The sequence below is a fragment of the Mytilus edulis genome, chromosome 5 (assembly GCF_963676685.1).
Source record: "Mytilus edulis chromosome 5, xbMytEdul2.2, whole genome shotgun sequence".
Classification (NCBI taxonomy): domain Eukaryota; kingdom Metazoa; phylum Mollusca; class Bivalvia; order Mytilida; family Mytilidae; genus Mytilus; species Mytilus edulis.
The window spans coordinates 83,815,363-83,842,368 of NC_092348.1; the positions used below are offsets into that span (position 1 = coordinate 83,815,363).

The 27,006-nt window shown below is 31.3% G+C and overlaps 1 protein-coding gene across 2 annotated transcripts; it reads left to right on the top strand.

Moving 5' to 3' along the window:
* Nucleotides 1–2: 2 nt before the first annotated feature.
* Nucleotides 3–19,117, top strand: LOC139524658 (transcription initiation factor TFIID subunit 4-like). Of its 2 annotated transcripts, none has more exons than XM_071319630.1 (15): nt 3–1,129; nt 2,421–2,564; nt 2,980–3,139; nt 3,603–3,742; nt 4,299–4,388; nt 4,678–4,824; nt 5,310–5,464; nt 6,004–6,173; nt 6,517–6,644; nt 7,708–7,833; nt 8,184–8,240; nt 8,967–9,074; nt 9,558–9,614; nt 15,371–17,446; nt 17,732–19,117. In XM_071319630.1, exons 1-14 carry the CDS (start codon nt 32–34, stop codon nt 15,482–15,484), a joined length of 2,694 nt encoding a protein of 897 aa, XP_071175731.1. In that variant the 5' UTR covers nt 3–31; the 3' UTR covers nt 15,485–17,446; nt 17,732–19,117. The 2 variants fall into 2 exon arrangements, with proteins under 2 accessions (XP_071175731.1, XP_071175732.1); XM_071319631.1 differs by having other exon boundaries at nt 5,313–5,464.
* Nucleotides 19,118–27,006: the final 7,889 nt, after the last annotated feature.

Here is a 27,006-nt window from a genome sequence, read left to right on the forward strand (position 1 = left end):
TACTTCAGTCTAAAAATTTACTGCTAGGGAAATGGCGGCTGTCAACCCTCTAGATGATATTCTTAATAGTTCTGTAGATGAACTGGCAATTAATGCCTTAGTTGGCAATTTAGAAGCACGTCTAGCTTCCCCATCCAATAAGGATGTGTCTAATTCTTTATCAGATGCCTCAGTCAATAACAATCACATTGGCACAACAAGGTCTTCAACACCACAAAATAGTGGTTCAGTGTTCAACACGGCTACTGGAGTAGGTGCCAATGGACAAGCTGTATCAGCTCACAAAAACTTCACAAATTCTCATAATTTAAATGTTCAGTCTCCCTCCTCAAAAACAGACTCACAGTTGATTGGAATCAATTCAATATTAAATCCTATGAACTCATCACAAACAAGCAATATTGTTAGTACACATGTGAACTCATTGACAGTGAATAGAAGTTCTCCAATACCAGAATCAAATCGTATTCAGTCCCCTCACATAATAAGAACAGTATCAAACTCTCCAGGTTTTCAGAATGCAAGGAATTCACCAGTTCCATCGCCAAATTCAAATCCAGCCATATCCGCTAGTTCGCAGCATGCAATCAAACCAGACAATAGTGCTATTATTCAAAATGTTGCAATATTAGGAGATCATAAACCTTTAATGTCACAAGGAAACTGTATTCAAGTATCATCTAGTCAACAAATTCCAGGTGGACAAAATGTGTGTGTTAAACAAGAACCAGCAATAAGCTCACAGTATATTGTCAAAACCGAAAATATGCCTGTATCAAGTGTGAAAAATGAACCAAGGACAGCAGCTATACAAGCAGTGACAGGACTTCAAAATAGTGTATATACATCAGGAAATCATATTACACATGCAACCAATGTTCATATTGTAAATGCTCCAATCAAAGGCCATTCGGGTGTTATTACAGTGAAAACAGGTCCGCAACATGTAGTAATGCGACCACAAATTGTACAAAATTCAGGACAAATGCAAGTTGTTAATGTTAGTGCTCATTCAAATAGACCACCTGGAATAGTACAGGTGCCTCATGGAAAACACCAACCAGTCCGTATAGCTACACCAGCTCGTCACTCTCAAATAAACATTGCTCCAAGACCTGGTGGTGCTCCTGTAAGTTATATACCACTTGCTACTTTGTTTATTTTTTCTAGACTAGCTCACTTTAATCTGACATGGGCATGTAGAAGAGTAACAAAATTTTGAAAGAAAATGTAAAGATTACATGCATGTACATTGTATCTTTCGGAGATGTACATGTATGTTAATGTATAAAACAGCTATGAAAGATATACAATAAGCTCTTGATTAATGTTTGGTGTAATGTTATATTGCCTTGATTTCATATATTCAAACATGTTTAGGGGCACAGCCACAAGCAATTTTTGCTCCAGTTACCCGTATATATGACTTGTTTTAAAGTAAGCAACTGTTATTTACCTTATATATATGTGTACAGTAATTAACATGCACATGAACCAATCTACACTGTATTAGCACAATTTCTATAGTTTGTCATCAAAAGGGGAATAACTCTTTTTAGACTTTAATTAATCTAAATTATCATGCTTCAATTTGTAATTTTTCTTTGGCAATGACATAATTATACACTGCAATTTTAAATACACATAAAATGATGTGGCCAGATAGTATAAGTACTATCATAGCTACATGTACATGTATCATATCATAATGATGATAACTACATGTATCATGTGTAAAAACTTGACAAATTTACAAAAAAAAGTTCAATTGTTTACTACCCACCTGTACAAATGAATATATATAAGATTGTAACATTATCACAGAAAATAAAAAAGTATGATAAAAAACTGTACAGCTATCCAGATCAAAGGGAGACAACACATGTACACCTTTCTAAGGCCATTCAAAAAATAATATAATTGCTTGCCCCTCAGTCAACCCTGCTCAGGAATGTCTGTTTTTGCATCCTAGTAATTTCGTTCGTTTTCTTTTAAGAAATATAAAGAAGCAAGTGTATGTTTTGATTTAATTATTAAAATTGGTTTATATTAATTGTCTGATAATTTTTCTTAAAAATGTGTAATTCATATAATTCTTAAAGTTTATAATACATACATGTAGCTTCTAAATATCACAATAAATATATTGCAAGATATGATTAATTTCAAATATTTAAACAAAAAAGTCAAACCTTTGTGAGTTTTTTAGATAAAGTTCTGTGTAGAGCAATGCTGTTTTAGTTCAAGAATATACATTTTTAGTGCATTCATAGAAACCCTGCCGACATTTGACAATTGCAATATTTATATGAATTATATCTGTTTTCCTTTTATTTGGATTTGTTGTTTAAATGTCGGATATCAATATACCTCATTCAACCTTATACTAATAGACTAACATTTCCTGTTTACTTTTTTAGAATACAATTACATTACCGCCTGGTGTGCAAATTCCTCCTGGGACAGTACTGATGAGAAATGAACAAGGTCAGCTGATGTTTGTCCCTGCTTTACATGCATCTCAGCAACCTACTACACAAGGCCAAAGAATACAGTATGTCAGGGTATGTATTGATTGTCTGCCCGACAGACTTTATAGTATTATCAAAAGTTATTGGAAATTAATAATTATACATTGAATGAACTTTAATTAGTTCAAGCAAGCAGGTAATTCAAGCTGATTACGTCAGATGGAGCTATGAATTAACAAGGAGTCAATTGCCTCATTCCCCCCAATATACTATCTTATTAAATCATTTCAATATCACATTCTCTTCCAGATTTTCTGCATGGTGTAGTTTATATCCTGCCGTGTTTTATGTAGTCCTTAATTTTATATGTTACATGTTGGTAACAATTTAATTTGACATATTTAGACAATAGGCATGATAGGCCAACATACAACATGTACATATATGCAACTTGATACCTTGAATTCTTATGTATTTCAATTTACATGTACATGCATTATCTTTGTAGCCACCTGTAAGTTCACATCAGCAGCGCCCTCCAAATTCACAGATTGTGACTATTCAACCACAACAAGCACAACCTCCGAGGGTAGTCAGACCAAATACTCAACCATCAGTGACATCATCAGTTCCTACAGTTGTATCTCAACCACCATCTGCAAGTCAAGGTAGATAACTCAAAATTGTCATGAAAATTTTATTTCAATACTTGTTAAAAAGAAAAGTTCAGATAAAACAAAAATATAATTTAAAACCAATTCTCTTCACAATGACTCAATGACAGTAATATGACAGACTTTGTTTCCAGGAACTATGATAAATAAAGCAGTCTCTTTTCCATGCATGATTTTCAGCAAAAATAAACCCTATTCCAAATTTCGAAGTTTTAACTTTTACAGTTTTATTTTCATACCAAATAAAGGGAAATGATATTATAGACATGATAAATAAAGCTGTCACACCTTTTTCAGTTCTGAACCAGATAGGTTAATATTCAGGGACAATAATGCACCAATATCGTGATAAACCAGGTAGATTTTGATATTCTTAAACTAAGCATTTTATTAGATGATGAATAGAAATAATTAATGTTTTGTTTTTCTATCATCATTTCTGAATTTATGTTTACAGGTTCATTACCAGGTCATCATCAACAACCATTAGATAATGTGAAAAAATGTAAAAATTTCTTGTCAACTTTGATCAAACTAGCAGCAAGTCAACCAGAACAAACTGTGAAGAATGTCAGAGAACTTATCCAAGGACTAATAGTAAGTATATTTGATACTGGTTTTTTTTTCTAAAAATTGATTCTGCAAGGATTGCATATTTATTGGAGAGGTTTTTACAGAGGATTACAAACTTTTTGACATTTTGTTAATGACATATATATGCATTTTATTGCTATTATTTATCTAAAATCTATATATATATCACTAGCCCATTTTACTAAACTTTGAGTAAAAGTTTGGGTTCTTAATCATATTAATGCTAGTCAACTTCATACTTTATTTGGCCTTTTTCACGTTTTTAATTCGAGCATCACTGAATGACTGATGAGTCTTTTCTAGGAAAAAAACACAAATCTGGGGTACAAAATTTAAAGCCTGGTATCCATGATGATTTTATTCACAGATTTTTTTTTTAAATAAACATCTTTTCCTACTTCGTAATATAATGAGATAAAATTGTGTGAAGAAACATGTTTACTACAGTTCATATAGTATGCTATGTTTTACCACAGTGCTCACACATTTATCAATGTTTTAGACCATGCATATTTTTGTAATTTCCGATATATACTCATATATTAAATATTTATTACAGGACAATAAAGTTGAACCAGAACAATTTACTGAAAGGTTACAGAAAGAACTTAAATCATCACCTCAACCATATTTAGTGCCATTTCTCAAGGTAACTATAGCCTTTATAGGAGTGACTTATATATACACCTTTTAAATTAAATGTTTCCCTTAATTTCAGATTAATTTAATCAGTTTCAATGTTTCTACAAAATGAAGTTTTAACTAGCTTTATTCTATCTTTTTATTTAATAAACATAAACAACATTAAACTTGCATTTCTTTATAGTTTTAAGTTGCATTCTATGTTCTCTATATCTTTTCTACATAATCCATACGTTGCTCATTTTCTTGTTTAGAAATATAATAGTAGGTGAACTCATACATTGATATAATTTCAGAAAAGTCTACCACATTTACGGCAGTCCTTGCTAGAAAATAAGATGCATATAGAAGGAGTAAAAGCACCTCCAATAGAGGTTATGAAAGGCACGGCATTCGGTAGTTCAAATATACAACCACACCCAAGCCACATAAGGTTGCAGCAGGTAATTATATGGATACATTCTGGAATTAGAGAAGAGACCATACAAAAACAAATTTTAACTTCTCAGGCCACTTTTTATAGCAGTGAGACTTTTGTGGTATATAAGATCAACAAGTTATTGCACAATAGTTTCAAAAGCAAACTGAAAATTTAGTTAGAATTTTCAAATTCATAATTTGGACACATTTTTTGTAAATTTCTTAGCTGCCTGGAAAGTGTATTTGGTTATCTTGGTAAGAGTGGAAGTTCCTGTTGCCATATCATTTCTTCGTAAACCAATTATCTTAAATGTAGTTAAATGTTAGCTGATATTTTAAGGACCAGTTGAGCAAGGTTGCAGTTTTCTTGGGTTATCTTAAAACGAAATTACTTTCAAAATCTTAAATGAATGGGGGCAGAGTGAGACAGTTACCCTTAAATCCACACTATGTACGTCTGAATATCATTATTATAAATCAATGTATTCAGATATTTGCCTCTTTTTAGCAGCCAATGGATGGATTACAACATATAAGACCTAACCAAGTTAGAATGCAACAGAGACCAGTTATTCCTAAGACAGTAATGACGGCAGGACACCCGGTGGCAAGTCCATCAGCCAGTAGACCCCATAGTGCTAAACCTAAATATGAATCATTGAAGTGAGTATTGTCCCTTGTTCAGAGTTTTTCTTAGAAAATTTGCTGTATAGTGTTCAAAATGAATGTTTTAGAGATTTTTTACTTAATTTTGTATATGGAAAATGTCAGGTTTTAATTATATCAAGTTTTTTTGTCTTTTTAATTTATTAAATTGTAATATAGGTAGGATATGAATATATTATATCATTTGAAAACATTAATACTCTCTAGTTGACTTCTTTTTCATTGTGTTGCTGTTGACTTATACCCTACACCTTTCTAGTCATCAACAACTACATAAAATGTTTTCCTCCTTGTCTTCCCGAATCCCAATACATGCATTCCTTTTATTGTCGACAGTATGGGTTAATAAATTGTTGAAGGCCATATATAATTGCTGACATCCATTTCATTTGTAACCTGTTGGTTTTCTACATGCTATACATACTAATCAAACCAATGCAATCAAAAAATCCAATTTTTTTTTTTAAATCATAGAAGATTAAATGAAGATATTATCAATAATGTAGCTATGAAGGATAAATGATAATTATTTACAGAGATGATGACGATATAAATGATGTAGCTACTATGGGTGGTGTAAACCTGACAGAGGAGAGTAGGAATATATTAGCCAGCAATTCAGAGTTTATTGGTACACACATCAGGTCCTGTTCTGATGAAGCCTTTTTACACCACTCAGCTTTACAGAAGAGAGTTTCTTGTATAGGTATAGTAATTATTGCAATGTTTCTTTGCTGCAGGCGTCAGTTAGTTTTCAACATGCTTTTCATCAATTATGTAAAATAGGACAAATTATCCGACAGCATTTCTACAAGATATGTTAATTTTCTTGTACTTACCTCAATCTTGTTTTTGTGATGATTTTTAAGAAATAAAGTTATTTGATTGAGGAGCAATATGGGATATAATCATTGCCGACAACTATTTGCCGCTGTAAGGATTACTAATAAAATAAGACCCTTTTCAGTTAAAATGAAATAAAACTTTTAAATCAACTATTTATTACTTAAAAATATTTATTCAACAATTTTATGTATTATATTTTTCAGCGAGGAAGCATGGTTTAGATGTAACTAATGATGTTCTTAACCTTGTATCTCATGCTACACAAGAACGATTACGTGACTTAGTAGAAAAATTAGCAACAATAGCAGAACATAGAATAGAAATTTATAAAGTAAGTACACACTTTTGTTTTAAGCAAATTGTCATGGGAAGGTATTTTTTACAGACTCTCCTTTTTAAGCAAAACATCATGGGTTAGCTGTTTTGAAAATGTGGGTTTCCACTCAAAGAAGGGAAATGTTGACATGTTTTGTTTATTGTTATTTGAACTTTAGATTTTGGCAGCAGCCCATATATATAATTGCATATTTCATTCCTTGTTTGCTTGTTTTTTTTTCCAAATGGAACAATTCTAGTACAAAACCAGTTCATCACAGTTTTGTGTAAGGGACATGTTGTTATATTTTGTGAATATCTTGTAAATCAAATTCATTAGATTACTAACATTTCTTAAAACCGATTAAACACAAAATGCATCAAGTTGAAAAGAAAAACGTAAATTTTCTGGATAAAAAGCTATGTATATAGATTCAAAATTCAATGAAAGAAATATTGTCATAGACTTATTTTCTAAGAATATTTGTTTCCCAAATTTGTCGAGATTTTTATTTGGAAACTAATTTTTGGCCAAATTTTTTTTAGACAGACATCAATTAAATCAACTGCTTTCATTGAATAATAAGAAAAATAGGGATACACATTCTTAATTATCGTTTTTCTACAAAAATATAGAATTTCCAGTAATATTCAGTTTGATTATCTCCCTTTCAAATTAGATACGTTTAGAATCTGTTCTTGTACTTTCTTTTGCCTAAATGATGTGAAACTTATAAACAAAGCTTATAACCACAAAACACAGATCAAGTTACCATTTTGGTGGTGTCACTTTTACCATTCCTGAGTTGTGCTCCTTTATAAATGAAAAAATGCTGAATTTTGGTTTTCCTTCTCTTGACTTCATTGTGCCCCAACCAAATGTTATGAAGCTTACACACAATGCTTATTACTATAATTCCATAAAACACAGTTCAAATTTGAATTTGGGGGACGTCACTTTAACAGTTCTCTAGTTACATCACTTGATGAAGTTATATGCAAGTAGGGGGCATCATCTGTGTCCCATGGACATATTCTCCATTTAATATATTATTCATGAATGCTTTGTCTTTTTTCAGATGAATGAAAAATTTGAACCAAGTTCTGATGTAAAATCACAGTTAAAATTTATAGAAGAATTAGATAAAATAGAGAAAAAGAGACATGAAGAACAAGAATGGGAGAAAATTATGAAGGCAGCAAAAGTAATGCTCATGATTATTTGACTGATTTCCAATTTTATTTTACTATTTACACATACTTTGGAATTGAATAATATATGATTGTGTCATGACTTATGCAGTTGTGCATTTCAAAGTTTTGTGTCAATCTAAAAAAAAACCACAAGACTTGCAGTTTTTTTTTACTTAGATAGGAAGAAAGTGGAAGTTAAGCCTAGGAATTTTTATTATGTTTACATGTCAATCAGCAACTACGAGATTAAACAATTTTCATTTAAAAAAAACCCCCAAAAACAGTCTTTTATTGAGATAAAAACATGTACTTTAACATGTTGTATTCTGTCTAGAGTTCTGTATATTGTTTCTATTTATAGAGTCGTTCAAAGAATGAAGATCCTGAGCAGCAAAAAATAAAACAAAAAGCCAGAGAGGTTTGTTGTATTATAATTTTCTGTATGAATTTTTGACTAATATTTTTAACACTTCTGGAACGAAACACTGTTTCAAATGTGAAATCTCAGATATTTATCCTATGGTGCCTTTTTATAATGATGTTTATGTTTATAATTGTTTTGAGAATTTTTTAAACATGTGCTAAGACAAACACCTGTGAAAATTATATAGGACTCTCAAATCAGCAAGAACAGATGAACAATAAATTGTATTTTAGTAAATTTTCAAAATATTTTCCTTAGATGATTGTTTTGCAAATGTTTATTGGTTGGTTTATTGATAGTGTATCCTACAGCATAGAATGTGAATAGTCATTGCATGTTGTGTAGGGCTGATTGGGAAGGTTATTTATTGCATATTCTTTTAAGAGAGAAAAAGAACAGGAAAAGGATGTATTATATTCTTCAAAAAACAAAATTCCTACATCCACTTGACTTTAAGGAAGCAGAGGAACAACCCTTATAAAGAGTTTAAAACATAGTTATATATAATGTATGTATAGAATTGAAATAGCATTTTACTTGTCATTCAGCCAAGTATCTATAGAATATGGATACCCTGTCGACTCATATTTATTTTTAAGAATTTTTTTCTGTATTCAAATTTTGTTATCAGATACACTAATTCTAGTCTAAAGTTAAGCAGAAATAAATAAAGATTTTATTGTGTACCAATTTTAACACAGACTTATTTGTATTACAAAGTTACAACAAGCAGAAAATGACCGAATGCGACAAAAAGAAGCCAATTTAACAGCATTAGCAGCTATTGGGCCCCGAAAGAAACGGAAAACAGATGCCATGGAGGCACAGGTATGTTGTAAAGAAATAACTAAGATCATAACAAGAAGCCTTCATCAACTGTGTGTTATTAAAACATGTAAAAAGATGGATAAATCGTCATTGTTTCTTAAGGTATTTTATTTACAGCATATAGGTGTTTTCAACTCGGTCAGTATTCAAGTATAACTTAATCTGGGCTATCTCCCCTTATATGGAAAAGTTTTAAAAAATTGATTAAAACAACAATAAGAAAATCAGTATTTGTAAAAAATGTCACAAAAAATATAAGACACATAATTGTCTTTGTTTAGATGAAAAGTTTTAATAAATTGATTACACTCTTCTTAATTTCATATAAGTTCTAGACAATTAATATCCGCTATTCTACAATCCAAATTGGTGGAAGACACAGAGCTACCTTAATGGACACTGATATGTAATGTTAAATATCGTAGTTTGTGTAATAAATAGTTATAATAAATACATTATATATGCTAATTGTGTTGTTTTCAGTCTGCAGCTGGTAGTATGAATCTCCACAATGGTCCACAGTCATCATCATCCAGACAAGTAAGTTACAAACAAATTGTTTAAAGTGTCCTATAGAAATTGTTGTAAAACATGTTATTTGCTGCTCCTGGGTACCGTTTCACAAAGCCTTCGTAAGTCTACGTGTCATCGTAAGTCCATCGTAAATAAATCGTAGGATTTACAGCCGTTTCACAAAGCCGTCGTAAGTTAAGATGATCGTAAATAATGCGTAAATCCTGGCGTAACTTACTACAGCTATACCCAGTCGTAACTCCATCGTAGTTTTTCTACGAAAATGAATTAATCCATAAAAAACGGCTGCAGCGTTCTTTATTCTTGGTCAAGATGCCTCAAATGTTAGAAGACGAAGAAGAATCTTCAATATTATAGAACTACGCTTAAAGTCTTTTTTCGTTTGTTTATTTGTATATGCATGCAACTTACTTAATGCAAATCTAAGGTATTAATCATTGTTTACTCGTCTTATTTCCTACCGGCGTACGTTTTTTAAACAATTTGATAAATAGGCTTTCTATCACGTCCGCGTTCTGAAATCTATTTATAATAATATCACTACAGGCACAGTGGTAATCGATAAAACGTTTAAAGAAGGATGTTTTATTCCCATTGTTATAGTTATGTGTACAATATAAATCTGAAATCACAGTCAAACCAGATAATAATTATTTTTTTGTTATTTCGGCCAAAAAAGAAATGTATTTTAATTAGAATATCGAAATAAATATCTGACTGTAATTAGTTTCGTGGTTAATGGAATTTATTGCAACTATTTAGATATGTTACTGTATGTCTTTCTAGTGACTATTTTTGGATCGAATTTAATGTAGATCATATATATACCAAAACTAATGGGGTAAGGGGTAATATGAAATGTCTTAAAAAATTAATACAGTAGAAAAAATGTGAAAGGGGGAGTGGAAGTTAAAGATTGAAAAGTGAAGAATTTTTTTCTGTTTACTTTTTTTTTATTTTTTATTTAGGGACATTGCCACATGTTCCTGTTTCTATCAATAGGAAGGTCGACTATCAATATGTAATATACATATGGATGTCGACCTTCCCATTGATAGATCGAAACAAGTGCCTGTGCACATCTCTCCTTGGTCCATCTTCTTTTAAGCATATTATTTAGGGAAAGAAAGACAATTATTCTATACACAATAGCCGTTTTAGCTATACAAAACTGTTGGAAATGTAGGTTATACGTTAATAAGACCGCAATCAAATGACAAAGACAAACTAAGGACATCCAGAAGGCAACATAATATGGTATAGTTTTCAACAATATAGATAGATGTCTATGTTCCACACCGTATGCGTGCTTCGTACAAAATGTACTTCGGTCAACGCTTTTACACCCCAATAAAGATACAAAAAGAAGCATTCAATTCTTAATTATATACTTAGTATGCAACCTTTTTGTTGGTTGGTTGTACCATAATATTCTCATGCACCGACTTTTAAAAGAGACCACCCGAAAAATTTCTTTGTGGATACTCTTATAGTATTAAGCATCCTATCCCGCTAATAGGCGCTTGAATATCAGATATCTATTTGAAATAACACAAGATATATGAGGTTTACAGAATAGATAATAATGCCCCTCCCCCCCCCCCCCCCCCCCCCAGAAAAAAGAGAATATAAAGTAAAGTTGATTAACAAAATAACTAAACTCTGCGTTTTCTGCATACCAAATTAAATATTGATATACGTATGTCATTTGGAATGAAATGTTGAACTGGTCCTTATCAGAACTGGTTCAATGATTTTAGCCATGCAAATTATGTTCATTAATAATCATCGGTATTTTCGTCCACCATTGCAGACTTAGTTAACCTTACATCCTTCTCCTACATTGTGTCAATAATTATTACAACAATGAAATTTCGTGAAAGAGTTCCGACAAAAATAACCATTGACAACAAAAAGCTATGTACAGCTGAAAAAAAATACAACAACTAGTCATACAATCAAAGAGCTATAATTCTCGATTTTTGGAACGAGGCATGCACACAAAGAACAGAAACAGTTGAAGAGCTATCAGACCAAACAGAACCTAATAATAACCAAATCATGCAGAAGAAGATCAACTTTGTCTAATGGAGTTGAAACCTTAGTTTCTTTATAATTTCAAAATTTATAGATAATTTTAAGGGACGTCTCTTTCGTCGGAATGATTCCTACGTGGTCCGTGTAACACTTCAATTCAAAGTTTTAAAAAAAAATTAAAAATTTTACATTTTTGGAATGTTGATCAAAGTTTCAAAATATCAAAATTCCAAATTGTGTAAAAGTTTTGAAATTTTGAAATTTTAACCAAATAATTCAAATATTAAAATTCTAAATATCTTTTATAAATTTGAGTTTAGAAATTTGATCAAACTTTTAAAATACTAAACCTAATGTGCAATTTTGATTATTTCACTTTTTGAAAGTTAGATTTTTTAGATTTTTGATTAAAATATCAAAAAGAGAAAAGGGGCGAAAAGAGGGGTATCTGTAAACACTGCTCTGATTCTTAGTTTGGAATTAATAGCTCGAAATATATCAAATCACTTTTTATAACAAAATAAACAATAAAAGAAGAAGTCGGTTTTTTTTTTTTATAAAACATATTAGACATCACCTGGGATAACAGTATCCTGAAATTTTAAGGTTGTGCATCTATTATAAAAAAATATCCTATTTGAACCGGCATCAAATAAATTGATTTAAATATTTGATAGAAAGATACTGTAGTGTTTGAGATAAAAAAAAAAAAAAAAAAAAATAAGAGCTATTTGGTGTTCCCAGTGCTAAAAAATTAGAGGTAACAGTGAAACCAACTCGCAGTAGGCAACATAGTATTATTCGCCTTTTTGACGTTCCTGATGAAGGTAGATCCAGAAAAGCGCAACAGTCGCATGCAACTTTAATTTTTTGTTTTGCCGTAGTTTTTTATTGATTGCATGACGATAATATATTGCCTTTTATGATTGATTTCAGTTCCAAGTAATGATACGGAAGGAATACTTAATTTATGGTGTCACAATGAACGTTGTGCTAGGCGTGCTTCAGCAGGCCCCTAGTTAAAACAGTGTACAGGGTTGCATTCAATATCGTAGCGGCTACGTAGTGCTACGTATATTTATGACTATTGAACGTGTAAAGCTAGCCGAGTTTTCTGCATATATATTGATAGCAGCTACATGTACGTAGTGGTATTGAACACAACCCTGGGTCAGTGATGGTGCAGTGATGGTTCAGTGATAATATACGTCATACTAACTTAACTACGAAATATAACAATGAACTAAAATTAAAATCATACTAAACTTCTAAGACCAGAGGCTCCTGAATTGGGACAGGCGCACAAACGCGGTGGGGTAAACATGTTTCGTGAGATCACAACCCTTCCCCTATACATCTAGCCAATGTAGAAAAAAAACCCAACAGCAATACACACAGTTAAACGCACTTTAAAAGAAATCCAAGTCCATGTCAGAAAAGGAAACAAAATAAACTAATCAAAATGACAATGATAATAAATTAACAAAGGACTACTATATATAAAGCTAGCAGTTACTGACAAATGCCAGCTCCAGACCTCAATTAAGCTAATTTAAAGATAGTAACTTCATCATATGAATAACAGGCTAACTGTTGGACTTATTGTTTATTTGATCCTGAACACTCATGAAATATTTTTCACTGGCAACCAAAAATGGATAATTTAAAATAGGTTGTTCCTGAACATTTGATAAATTTAAGATATTTATCAACAAAATATTAAATAAATTTATATGATACATATGTAAAAGAGGACTTATAAATAATTTATCAAAAAACAGCTTATGTTTGTCACTTTCCTTTAAAACAAAAAAGTTGTGCATTTCTGTCTGGAGGAAAAATACGTCCACAAATCAGAATTTCGGGCAAAGATCTGAAATTTCGACCTCGTTTTACTCAAAAAGTAGCACATGAAGGTATATTTTTTTTTATTAAATATTTGATTTAAGAAGGTAAAAATAGCCTATATATCTTAAAGGGAAGAAATTCTCACCGTCAGAAATAAACTGTTCATGGATATGCCCTTAAAATCAAAAGTGGGGATATGGTTGTTTTGTCAAAGTGAAGAAAAAACGCTCTGAGCGCAAACAATTTCATTAAGTTTTCCATCGCTTTAGATTTTTTATATATCTCGTAGCTAGTGCCCCTTTAACAAAATTGATAAATGGTTTCATTTGTTAAGTGCAAATTCTAAAGGGGCACATAACTTAAAGTATTAGCATATTTTTTAATGCTGAAAAGATAAGAATGGCTAAAAGAATTAAAGAACAAAGAAATGCTACCCCCCTCGTTGCCACTAATCTAGACCCTCACTGTGTCGGATAGTTTCGTTTAATATATTTTACTGTTTTTGTCTCCAAATAGAATATTGGTACAAAGTGTTGTTAATATATGTATTATTACTGACGAGGTGAACACAAAGAAAAATATTGCTTGACTCACGGCAAAGTTTGCTATGTATTCTTACCAAATTAAAATCGTTAAAAATTGCATTTGTGTTTAACCCATTGAATAATGAAAAAGCACCTCACTAAAAATATGGCCAAATAAACAATTAAACTTCAGACATTTCTGCATCTTATGGTATCTATTTTATAAAAATCACTCATAGACTTACTTGGTAATATTTTTTTGAAAAATACCGATTTTAGTTGAAATAATAGGACATTTTTTGAGTGGGAACTCACTTTTGTCCTATGACTGTAAGCGTCATATATATCTTGAATTTATATTGAAAACGGACTGAAATTCTTTAGTTGTATTAATGTTGATATAAAAATATCGCCATAATTCGCCATCCATAATAATTAATTTTAAAAATGTTTATGTGGCATGCCATACTCGATAAAAGTGCGGACGTGAAAGAAAGCACTCTTCTCGGTTTACGATACACTTACGATGATACACACGACGTAACTTGCGATCAACTTAGTAGTCCTTTACGATGCCTTTGTGAAACACACGTAACGGGAACGTAGAACCACACGTAAACCAATCGTAAACTGATACGATGATCGTAAGTTAAGAAGGCTTTGTGAAACGGTGGCCTGGTTTTTATGCAGAGAGACAGTATTTTTAAAAAATAACCATATGTGAAATATAAGGGTCTCTTATTTTAAAGGCTCTTTAATTTATCATCCAAAACTTTCAAAAGTTATGTTACTTTTTGTTTTTAAAGCGAGTTGCAAATTTATAGTTTGGAAAATTATAAAAACTATTAGCTAAATTTAATAAATGATTAAAATGATCAGACCAGTGGCCTAAATGGCTACTTCTTACATGATACTGTTCTGGACTATTAGTCCATCAGCTGTATTTTTTTTCAAAATATTTCAGATTTAATTATATGGATTTCTTGTAATATTGTGAAAAAACATAAATGGAAGAGAATTTACAAAAGAGAAGATAATCCTGTTATATTTTTTGTCATAATGAAAATGTCCCCAAACATTTGTGAATTTTCTGAATTTGACAAAATTGCTATGAATTTGCTGCCATTTGATTGGAGTTGCTAGTTTTACATTTACTAAAACTTCGGAAGGCCAAAGATCTTCAAATTTATACATGGTTAAGTATATATTCAAAACGATGAAATAAAAGAATATGTTCAAAAAAAAATGAGAAAGAACATTGTTAAAAATATCTGTAGAAATTTTGTTAAAAATAATTGAATTCAAGGATCTTAATTTACTCATTTGTTTCAAAGAAAATATATTATTTTTTAGACACTGTCACGGCCAAGAATAAAACGTGTGACTCTCAGGGATCTGTTGTTTTTAATGGAGGAAGAACGAACTTTGGGTAGATCAGACATTTTGTATAAAACATTTCTAAAATGACAATAATAGTGCATACCATTATAAACTGATATGTAAGTTCAGGCAGCTAATGTTAAAGAATGCATCAGTGGTCCGACCAGGAACCAGAGTATTGGCAGGCCAAAGCAACAGGTAATGGTGCCTTACAGAGAAGTGCTAGAAATGCAGGAGTACATATTCTGGAAGTCAGTCTAGCAGTCCTCAACGGAAAGTCGGTATATGATTGGATGATACTGTTGATGTAAAGTGTTCAATTATCTATTTTCACTGTCAGAAGATTTATTCTGAATTTATTCAAAGATTCCTCTGTGAATGTAAATTGTTTTTGAAATGATTTGTAAATGGAAGACCATGTTCTGTTGAGGGTGACAATTTTACAAAGTTTATGTAGTAGATATATATATATAGATTTAACAGTTACTTGTATGAATTGAAACTTCAGAATTAAGGTAAGGCTGGATGGAAATGTTTTAAATGGTTAAATTGTAGAATGATGTAATACTGCTTTCACACATGCAGATTTCGGAATTACAAGAAATATAGGATTTACTGTAAAGTTACCTCGTTTTTCCTGTGAAACAAGACCAAAAGTGATTTTCCCAAAACATCGAAATCTTTGAAATAATTGCTAAGATTATTGTTTAAAATTTTTGCTTAAGAAATGAATTTAATTACACAAATAGAGTAAAGCTATTCTGTATAAGAAAATAAGGGGGTATCTTGTTCATTCTGCAAAAAAATCCTTTCAGTATGATCTGCCAGTTCCTGTATTGTCAAACAAGATCTCAGTAATGTGTAAATCTGCTGCTATTGTGCAATGTGATTTAAGTAAGAGAGGTTATAAGTGTTTTTTTATGTTTATTTTTTCAATCATGTAATAGCTTTAATTCAAGCAATTCATTTAGGTTTTGTACAGCCAATTACTTAATGTTTACCTATTTAGTGCTCTTTTATTGTATGTTAGTAAAATTGTTTTGTAAAAATTATGGATTTAATACTTCTGGCAAATAACTTTTGCTAATTATTCAAAACATTACAGTCATGACTAAGTGGGTTAACCTCAGGTCTTTATAATGCAGTGCAGACTGTGTTTATATATGTGTATGATTTTGACATAAGATTATAGTGCATTTCTTATTTGTGCCATTTGTGTATGTAAAAATAGTGAATTCAGTTATTATTCTCTGTAAAAATAGGATTATTTCAAAGATTGTAAGAATTTATACAGTACTAAATATGTTATTTAGCAGAAACAACTGAAATTTAGATTAATAAATCTTAATGTTTTCTTTTCTTTTAAATAATATTTACAAGAGTACAAAACTTTCCATTTCAACCTGGTATATGCTTGATTTGTAAACAATACCATGTAAAAATAATTGTTTCTATCAAAATTTGTATCCAATTTATAAGTTTGTTACTTGGCACGAAATTAAGTGGCAATCTTAGAATAAAAAATATAACTATTCTATAACTATAACATTCTCTAAATGTATAATGAGTAAGCAGTTTATTCAATTTAAAGATATGTTTTAGATCAATGCCAGAGTTTGAACTTTTCTTACACAAAAAAAAAAGAAATTCTTGTGGTTCCATGGTATGGTCTTAATTTTTGTCATTAGTGATCTGTAGCCAATTTCATCTGATAACTTTAAACAATAGAGATTTATATTCAGTCTGATGAGAACATTGCTTTTGTCTAATAAAAATAACTTTTTAATAGGGATGTGACATTTTATTAGGATTTTATTAGGATTTTCTATAAAATTTTCTGCATGTGTTTTCACTTAATCTGATAAGTACTAGTTTCTTGTATTAAAAAAAAGGTTGACTACATCACAAAGAAGCAACCCTTTTTTAGTTCAGGTTTGATAAGTTTCCACCCAAAAAATTCTAGCTTTATTTTTATGAACAGATTTGTTTTAAAATTTGTGATTTCAAGCTATTAGGAGACTTTGTTTATAACAGTAGCATGACATTACTGTATCTAAGGGAGCTACCATTTGATTTTTATGGGGGGGCTAGGATGAAAAATTTTGTCCTGCATTTTTTTTTTAGCTGTAATCTCTGTCCTGCCTTTTTATTTTTCACTCTGTTTGGTCCTGCTTTTTTTTTTTTAGTTTATCCTGACTTTTTTTTACCTAAATTGTCGTCATGACTTTTCTTTTTGGCAATTGTCTCATCCTGCCTTTTTTTTTTACTCAAAACTCCTGTCCTGCCTATTTTTTTCAAATTTCATCCTAGCCCCCCATAAAAATCAAATGGTAGCTCCCTAATGTCTTATTGTCAGACATATAACTGTGTCCACACTTATCTTTAATGTTCTCTTTGCCAACATTCCTACTGTAACTTGTTATAGATTTTGAATTGATGACTCCCAGGTCACTCTGTCATTTTCTGTCAAATCTGGTCACTTGTAATTTTAAAATCTTTTGATACTTTTGTGAAAGAGTAGTTGTTCTTGATAAGGGATATTCACTCTTGATCTTTACATGTAGTAATAAAACAGCTGATCAAGTAACTGACTTTGCTCCTAAGTAGATTAAACTGATCTCTAGAGTTTTAATTGTGTAGTGGTATTCTGCTGCACCATCTAAACTTCTTTACTCACAATCTCATTTTGTAGAAATCTCTTACCATAATAGTAATCATATAGAAATAACATTTTGATGATGATAAATTACTTGAAATTTTCATTTTTTTGGATTTCTCATGTTAATGAATATTATGAAAAGGTGGTTTCTTTTCTACATACACATTTTGTGCTTAATGAAGATAATGCTTTGGAAATCAATGGTGAAAGTTGATAACCAGGTTTTATTACAAGATTTAAGTTATAGTATTTTGAATACTCATGTAGTTTTTTTCTGATTCATTTCTACATTCAGATAGCAACCTTTGACACTTATTCAGATTATACATGTATTCTCCTGTAAATAGAAATAGGGGCTGTACTTGCCTAAAATATGAAAACATTGAAATGGGCGAAAAATTGGCTACATTTTAAATGTTTTTTTTATTTCAAACAGTTGTGTTCTAAATATTTGTTTGTCATATTTTATAAGAATGCTTGAGCTTTGTAACATTAACAAATTAATTTTGTACACAATTTACAAGAATAGCTGGTCATTAATTTTAGAAGCTTTTAGATGTATGTTATGTATGTAACCTTTCAAACATTTGTGCATGGTCTCTACTGAACTTTCACAAGCTGTCAATATCTAAAAATGAAATGCATTCATAAACATACTGTGATAGGGATTCTATTATAGAAAATTGGTAGCTAAAATCTATCTTTAGTATCAGGGAAAAACCCAGACTGTTGTGTGTACTTATTTGATTCTCAGGGCTGAACAATCCAGAAATGCATTTTGCAGTTCCAAACTTTCCATTCAGAACATGTGACATACAACAAATTTAATTATGTCAATAATATTGTAATTTTATTAAAAAGATTAATATAAACTTAATTTTCATATGTGAAAAGTATATTGATATGACCTTCTCAAGGTCACCATGTGAATATATGAAGTGTGTATGGTGTGTAACACATTGTGATAGGAAGGATAATTGTTAAATTATATGATAAAAACAGATGTTGTTAGAGAAGTTTGATACAAGTTATCATAATGAATAAATTTGCTGACATTTAAATCTGTCTTTTATTCAACAGAAGTTTATTGTGGTTACATATCTGCTCCAATGGTGAGGATAGTGTTCCCTCTATCTATCATTCTATTCATCACACACTCTTTTGAGATATTTGTGAGCTGGTGTATTTCAAACAACTGTATTTCATTCATTTGAGATAAGGCAGAGGATATTAAGATCTAGGGTTTCAAGCATTTTCAAATCTTTTGCTAATAGTTTCTTGAAAATAATCTCTGCTTCTTCTATAACTGACATATGTTATATTGGAATTAATCAAAATTGTTCAGAAACCATCACAGTTAAAATGTAATTCAGTATTGAAATAATGAGTTAGTCTCAAGGACCTTAAATTGTTCAGAACACATGAAATTGATTATTCATAATATTTAGCCAGTCGTGATAACCTTCCATCATTTGGTCCCATAAAGTTATGTATGTAGTCTTGTTTGGTGAATTGAAATAGGAATTTCTGGTCTTTATTGCTGTAGTTTTAGTTTCGCATGTTACAACAGTGATATTGTTGCCTTTTTTCAAAACTACCTCTACCCTTTTTTTTATTGGGAAAATATGTGTCATTTTTATCAAATTGGGAAATTTATAATAAACCATGAATTTGACTGAAACTTCAATTTGCAGACCCCCTTTTCAAGAGTCAAACACTGCTTTGAAACAAAACCCCTTATGTGATGATACATAAATAGACCCTCAAGTGTTTTTCAGTTTGTATTCATGCACAATTACTATTGAGACTGCACTATTTGGGAAAAGAGTTGTCTTTTTGGGAATAATTTTAAGCCATTTTTTTTCCAAATTGGGATTCTTCACCAGGGGAAAAAAGAAAAAGCCTTTATTCTCCAGTAATTTAAGGCAAACAATATCACTGTACAAATATTACAAAGTCAAACATCACTTTCCTGGCCATGGGAGTTTAATCAATAGCTTATTTGATAAACACTTGTCTAGCATATGTGCATCTGTTCACAAAGGTATACTGTTTCGGCGTTGGTGTCAACAATGTATTAGTTTATGATTAGGTCTAGTTTATGGTGAACCAATAGTCATAATGATGGTAGGTCAACGGTATTTGTTATACAGTAGTATTTACATTGGTACATCTCATTTCTAGGAGATTATTTGGTCAAGTCCCCTTTGTCATTGTCTATTTACCTTGAAACTTTTGCTTAGTTGACATGTATTAGTTTGTGATTAGGTCTGTTTAAAGGGAAGCATTTGTGGTTGTTAATGATAATTGGAATGTAGTTTTATAAACATTAGCACATCTGACTTCCGCTGAGCATATTTGGTCCTTCCTTACCCGTCCTGGTCATTTTTATACGACCGCAAAATTTGAAAAAAATTTCGTCGTATATTGCTATCACGTTGGCGTCGTCGTCTGCGTCGTCGTCGTCGTCCGAATACTTTTAGTTTTCGCACTCTAACTTTAGTAAAAGTGAATAGAAATCAATGAAATTTTAACACAAGGTTTATGACCACAAAAGGAAGGTTGGGATTGATTTTGGGAGTTTTGGTCCCAACATTTTAGGAATTAGGGGCCAAAAAGGGCCCAAATAAGCATTTTCTTGGTTTTCGCACTATAACTTTAGTTTAAGTGAATAGAAATCAATGAAATTTTGACACAAGGTTTATGACCACAAAAGAACGGTTGGGATTGATTTTGGGAGTTTTGGTTTCAACAGTTTAGGAATTAGGGGCCAAAAAAGGGCCCAAATAAGCATTATTCTTGGTTTTGCACAATAACTTTAGTTTAAGTAAATAGAAATCAATGAACTTTAAACACAATGTTAATGACTACAAAAGGAAGGTTGGTATTGATTTTGGGAGTTAAGGTCCAAACAGTTTAGGAATTAGGGGCCAAAAAGGGACCCAAATAAGCATTTTTCTTGGTTTTCGCACCATAACGTTAGTATAAGTAAATAGAAATCTATGAAATTTAAACACAAGGTTTATGACCATAAAAGGAAGGTTGGTATTGATTTTGGGAGTTTTGGTCCCAACATAATAAGGGGCCCAAAGGGTCCAAAATTAAACTTTGTTTGATTTCATCAAAATTGAATAATTGGGGTTCTTTGATATGCCGAATCTAACTGTCATGACTGTGTATGTATATTCTTAACTTTTGGTCCCGTTTTCAAATTGATCTACATTAAGGTCCAAAGGGTCCAAAATTAAACTTAGTTTGATTTTGACAAAAAATGAATCAGTGAGGTTCTTTGATATGCTGAATCTAAAAATGTACTTAGATTCTTGATTATTGGCCCAGTTTTCAAGTTGGTCCAAATCGGGGTCCAAAATTAAACTTTGTTTGATTTCATCAAAAATTGAATAAATGGGGTTCTTTGATATACCAAATCTAACTGTGTATGTAGATTCTTCATTTTTGGTCCTGTTTTCAAATTGGTCTACACTAAAGTCCAAAGGGTCCAAAATTAAACTTAGTCTGATTTTAACAAAAATTGAAATCTTGGGGTTCTTTGATATGCTGAATCCAAAAATGTACTTAGATTTTTTATTATGGGCCCAGTTTTCAAGTTGGTCCAAATCAGGATCTAAAATTATTATATTAAGTATTGTGCAATAGCAAGTCTTTTCAATTGCACAGTATTGCGCAATGGCAAGAAATATCTAATTGCACAATATTGTGAAATAGCAAATTTTTTTTTAATTAGAGTTATCTTTCTTTGTCCAGAATAGTAAGCAAGAAATATCTAATTGCAAAATATTGTGCAATAGCAAGATTTTTTTTTAATTGGAGTTATCTTTCTTTGTCCAGAATCAACTTAAATCTTTGTTATATACAATATACAATGTATATTCACTTTTTACTACCAACTGATAAATTAGAATAATCTTTACCATTCAGTGATAACAAGCAGTTTTTTTACATCTTAATGTTTTATGATGTATTTAAATGAGTAGTTATTGTTGCAAACTCCATTAGAAATTTTAATTGAGATTAGTTTTGGAATAAGGGAAAGGGGGATATGTGATTAAAAAAATTGGGTTCAATTTTTCTCATTTGAAATTTCATAAATAAAAAAGAAAATTTCTTCAAACATTTTTTTGAGAGGATTTATATTCAACAGCATAGTGAATTGCTCTAAGAGAAAACAAAAATGTTAAGTTCATTAGAACACATTCACTCTGTGTCAGAAACCTATGCTGTGTCAACTATTTAATCACAATCCAAATTTAGAGGCTGAATCCAGCTTGAATGTTGTGTCCATACTTGCCCCAACCGTTCAGGGTTCAACCTCTGCGGTCGTATAAAGCTACGCCCTGCGGAGCATCTGGTTGAATTTGAAACACTTTTAGTATGCAGTATATTAGGCCTTGAACTCTTGGTCATGCTCTAGTGAATTAAAACTTGAAAAATCAGGTCTGGTATGAAAAAAGTGTTTTAATGTTGTGTTTCTCTTGTGTCTTAGTTCTCTTATATTTGATGCGTTTCCCTCAGTTTTAGTTTGTAACCTGGATTTGTTTCTTTCTCAATCGATTTATGAATTTCGAACAGCGATATACTACTGTTGCCTTTGTTTATGTGAGCTTTTGGTCCCATGTTGTAGACCTCACTCACTTAGAATGAAGACAAACATGAATTAAAAGAACTGGTCCTTTGCTTTATGTTTTTGAAACTAGGAGTAGTCATGAATTACTGTATATTCTTTATTATTTAGACTTAATTAGCAGAAGGCCAGGCTATCTATTGCAATCAATTAGTGTCTAGCCTCTGACCAAACCAGTAAACATAATTTAACCGACCTTAACAGAGATATTCCCTACTAGGTTCTTTTTAAGTGATCCATCGATTGTGCCGATTCTTCAACAGACATGTCTTGTGACCTTTTCTAGTTTCTGATTGGCTTAAATAAAGCCAACAGTATACTGCTGTTCCAATGTAATAAATCGATTGACAGAAAACAAATCCTTGTTACAAACTAAAACAAAACTGAGAGAAACACATCAACCATAAGAGGTAAACAACAGAATCACTAAAATGCAACTAAAGACAAACGACAATGGCAACAAAGGCAGAAACGAATTATTATATAACAACTGCCATATTTCTGACTTCGTACAAGACTTTTACGAAAAATGATGGGTTAAACCTGGTTTTGAGGCTAGCCAAACCTTGTGCTCGACTACTCTCAATAAAGGTTGAATAACTATGTTCATGTCAATTTCATTAACATGTATTATTACATTAATGCTAATTGAAAACACAAAATGACTGTCTACATTGACTAGCTACGAAATTGTATTTGTATACGAACAGATGAGATAAAATGAAATTTTGCTTCTCTTACCAAGAACAGATAAGGGGATTGAAAAATCCCGGTAAAACTATTCTTAAGAAGGCACCTACTAAACATTGCAATTTTGATCCTCATGAAAAGTGCGAGGGACCAGAATTGGGTTCCATTGATATACTTTTAGAAAACCAATTAAACAATTATTACGAACTTGACTGGGATAATCCTTTGTAACAATTGTTGTTACTTTTAAAGAGAGGTCGCAAACAAAAGTCAACATTAACATTAAAATGCTTATTTCATTCAGGTTTTTGTTAACATAAAAGAAATGAAAGCAAATCATGCATACATATTCTTAGAAGGCATATACAAAATGTTGATATGTTGAAAATGGCAAAAAGCCAATATATTTCAATCCTCGTATCTATGATGAGTTTATTTACAACCACTGGGTCGATGCCACTGCTGGTGGAGAAAATTATTTTCCCCGAGGGTATCAGCAGCCCAGTAGCACAGTTCTGTGCTGACATGCATTATTATTGATATGGTCATATTTATAAATTAACTGTTTACAAAACTTTTAAAGTTTTGAAAAACTAAGGCTTTACTACCTCAGGAATAGTTTACCTTAGCTGTATTTGGCAAAACCTTTAGGAACTTTGGTCCTCAATGCTCTTCAACTTCATACTTTATACTTTGTTTGCCTTTTTTTTATGCCCCATCTACGATAGTAGATGGGCATTATGTTTTCTGGTCTGTGCCTCCGTTCGTTCGTTCGTTCGTTCGTTCGTTCGTTCGTCCGTCTGTGCGTCCGTTCGCTTCAGCTTAAAGTTTTTGGTCGAGGTAGTTTTTGATGAAGCTGAAGTCCAATCAACTTGAAACTTGATACACATGTTCCCCATGATATGATCGTTCTAATTTTAATGCCAAATTATAGTTTTGACCCCAATTTCATGGTTCACTGAACATAGAAAATGATAGTGCAAAGTCCAGGTTAAAGTTTTTGGTCAAGGTAGTTTTTGATGAAGTTAAAGTTACATCAACTTGAAACTTAGTACACATGTTCCCTATGATATGATCTTTCTAATTTTAATTCCAAATTAAAGTTTTGACCCCAATTTCATGGTCCACTGAACATAGAAAATGATAGTGCGAGTGGGGCATCCGTGTACTATGGACACATTCTTGTTTAAACTTTTTTGGATTCGAGCTTCACTTCTTTTATAGACGAAACGCGCGTCTGGCGTAAATATAAAATTTCAATCCTGGTATCCATGATGAGTTTCTTCTATTAGGACAAACTACATTGAAATAAGCGAATCGTATGCACTAAATTTATAAAGTTTTTTTTCTTCATTTTATAGCACTTGGTCATTGCTGGTGGATTGTAAGACCCTGGAGTATGAGTCATGAATAGTCAGTATCACAAGCCCAGTAGTCAGCACTTTTTGTGCTGACATGAATAATCATTGATATGGTTATATTTATAAATTAACTGTTTACAAAATTTTGATTATTTGAAATACTAAGTCTTTTCTACCTCAGGAATAGATTACCTCAGCTGTATTTGGCATAACTTTTAGGAGCTTTGGTCTTCAATGCTCTTCAACTTCGTTCTTTATTTGTCCTTTTTAACTTTTTTGGATTCGAGCGTCACTGATAAGTTTTTTGTAGACGAAACGCGCGTCTGGCGTATATACAAAATTTAGTCCTGGTATCTATGATAAGTTTATTTTTCGGTATTGACAGTATTTATTACATATACTCATTAAAAATTTCCCGTTAATAAATTAAGATATTATCAAGATAATTAGGTTTCAACTCCCTCAGGCAAATTTGACTTGAGATGGATTTGGCTATTCTGTTTACGTTCCTTTTTTTAACCACATAGCTCTTAACGTTGCAGCGTTTTTATGGATCTCTGACTTTCAAAGGGTTAGGTTTGACCTTTTCTAATGATGGTTAAAAGAAAAGTAACATAAGTATCGAACTCCAAAAGAAAATTCTAAACGGAAAGTATTTTATCAAATGGCAAAATCAAAAGCTTAAACGCTTCAAACGAATTGAAAACAACTGTCATATTCCGGACTTAGTACATACATTTTCTTATGTAGCAAATGAATTAAACCTGGTTTTATAGCCAGCAAAACTTCTCACTTCTATTTGTTTGAACAAAACAAACGGACATAATAGATGAAAGATATGTTATAATGAACTTAGAAACTGAGCATGCAAACGTCTCAAGGAAGTTTGGCCTTCAATTGTTATCGCAATTTTAAAATATTCATTTTTGTTTTGAATTGCATAGTTATCTATACAAATATGCAATCCTTCGTCGGTTTTTTTTTTGCGTTTTTGTAGTGGCGTGACATGCACATCACAAGCAACCGAAGATTACTATTCACTTATGGGCATACGATACAGTTACAGGGGAGGTAATGACGTTGCTAACGTAAAATGTAATTTTCTCGACGTCAAACTGTGACATATCGGGAAAAGACGCATTTTTCGAGTAATTTTTATCATTCAAACTGATTTAATTTGAAAACGAGTTCATGGACAATTCTGTTTTATAATGACATTTGGTTTGATGAATATTATGTGTATCAATTTTCATGAAAAAGTTAATAAATAAATGCACTTTTTGTTAAATTTAGGAATATACAGCAAATAATGACGTTTTTTTCCTACATTCATGAACATTTGATAGATATGAGATATTTGTACAGTGTAAAAGTAAACCGCACAAATTTATAGGACATTAATGATTTATATAAACAGAATTTAAAAAGACACAAATAATTTAACAGCTTGTGTTTATCATTTGAAACAAAACAGCTTTGCATTTCTGTCAAAATCCGAATTTGGAGCAAATATTTGAAATTTCGACCTCAATTTACTCAAAAAGAAGCACATGGAGTTATATTTTGTATTACATATTTGATTAAATCAGGTAAAAAATAGCCTATATGTAAATTTTCATCAAAATTTCATTATGGGAAAATAATTGTATCGTGCACCCTTAAAGCAAGTGAGATGTTTCCGAATACTAGTATATCTTTTTGGGTTAAAAATAATATGAAAGCAATCAAAACCCTTATAGCACTGACTTTAATGTTTATTTTCTAAGATTTATCACTAATTTTGATAGTTCAAACAAAAATAGTGCAGTTAAGTCATAGTTCTGTATATACTACCCAGTCAATGTTATACAATTTATTAATGATATGTTATTTATATAATAGTTCTTGAAAAACTGGTCATTATCGTGATACATGGATTGCCCACAGGACAGTGGTATTGACTAAGATAGTGATAATGACTGAGCCGAAGGCGAGGTCATTATCGCTGTCGCAGTCAATACCACTGTCCTACGGGCAGTCCATGTATCACGATAATGACCAGTTTTTCAAGAACTATTATGTTTATTTCATTGAGAAACCATGTTTTGCAAAATTCGCATTATTTCAAAATGCCTAAGGCAGACTCGATTAGTTGTATAATTTCTATGGCAAAGTGTGAAGACCAGTCGTAGTAATACTGCCATTAATTTTAGTGCAATTTTTCAGTATATAAATATTTAATCAAGTTCTCTATAATTTTGTAATTAACGAAAACATA

What these genes read in the sequence shown, in the direction of transcription:
- LOC139524658 (XM_071319630.1), top strand. Translation starts at nt 32, where the DNA reads ATGGCGGCTGTCAACCCTCTAGATGATATTCTTAATAGTTCTGTAGAT. An exon ending in ACCACCATCTGCAAGTCAAG is followed by an intron (nt 3,140 to 3,602) that starts GTAGATAACTCA and finishes TTATGTTTACAG; the next exon opens with GTTCATTACCAGGTCATCAT. An exon ending in AACTTATCCAAGGACTAATA is followed by an intron (nt 3,743 to 4,298) that starts GTAAGTATATTT and finishes TATTTATTACAG; the next exon opens with GACAATAAAGTTGAACCAGA.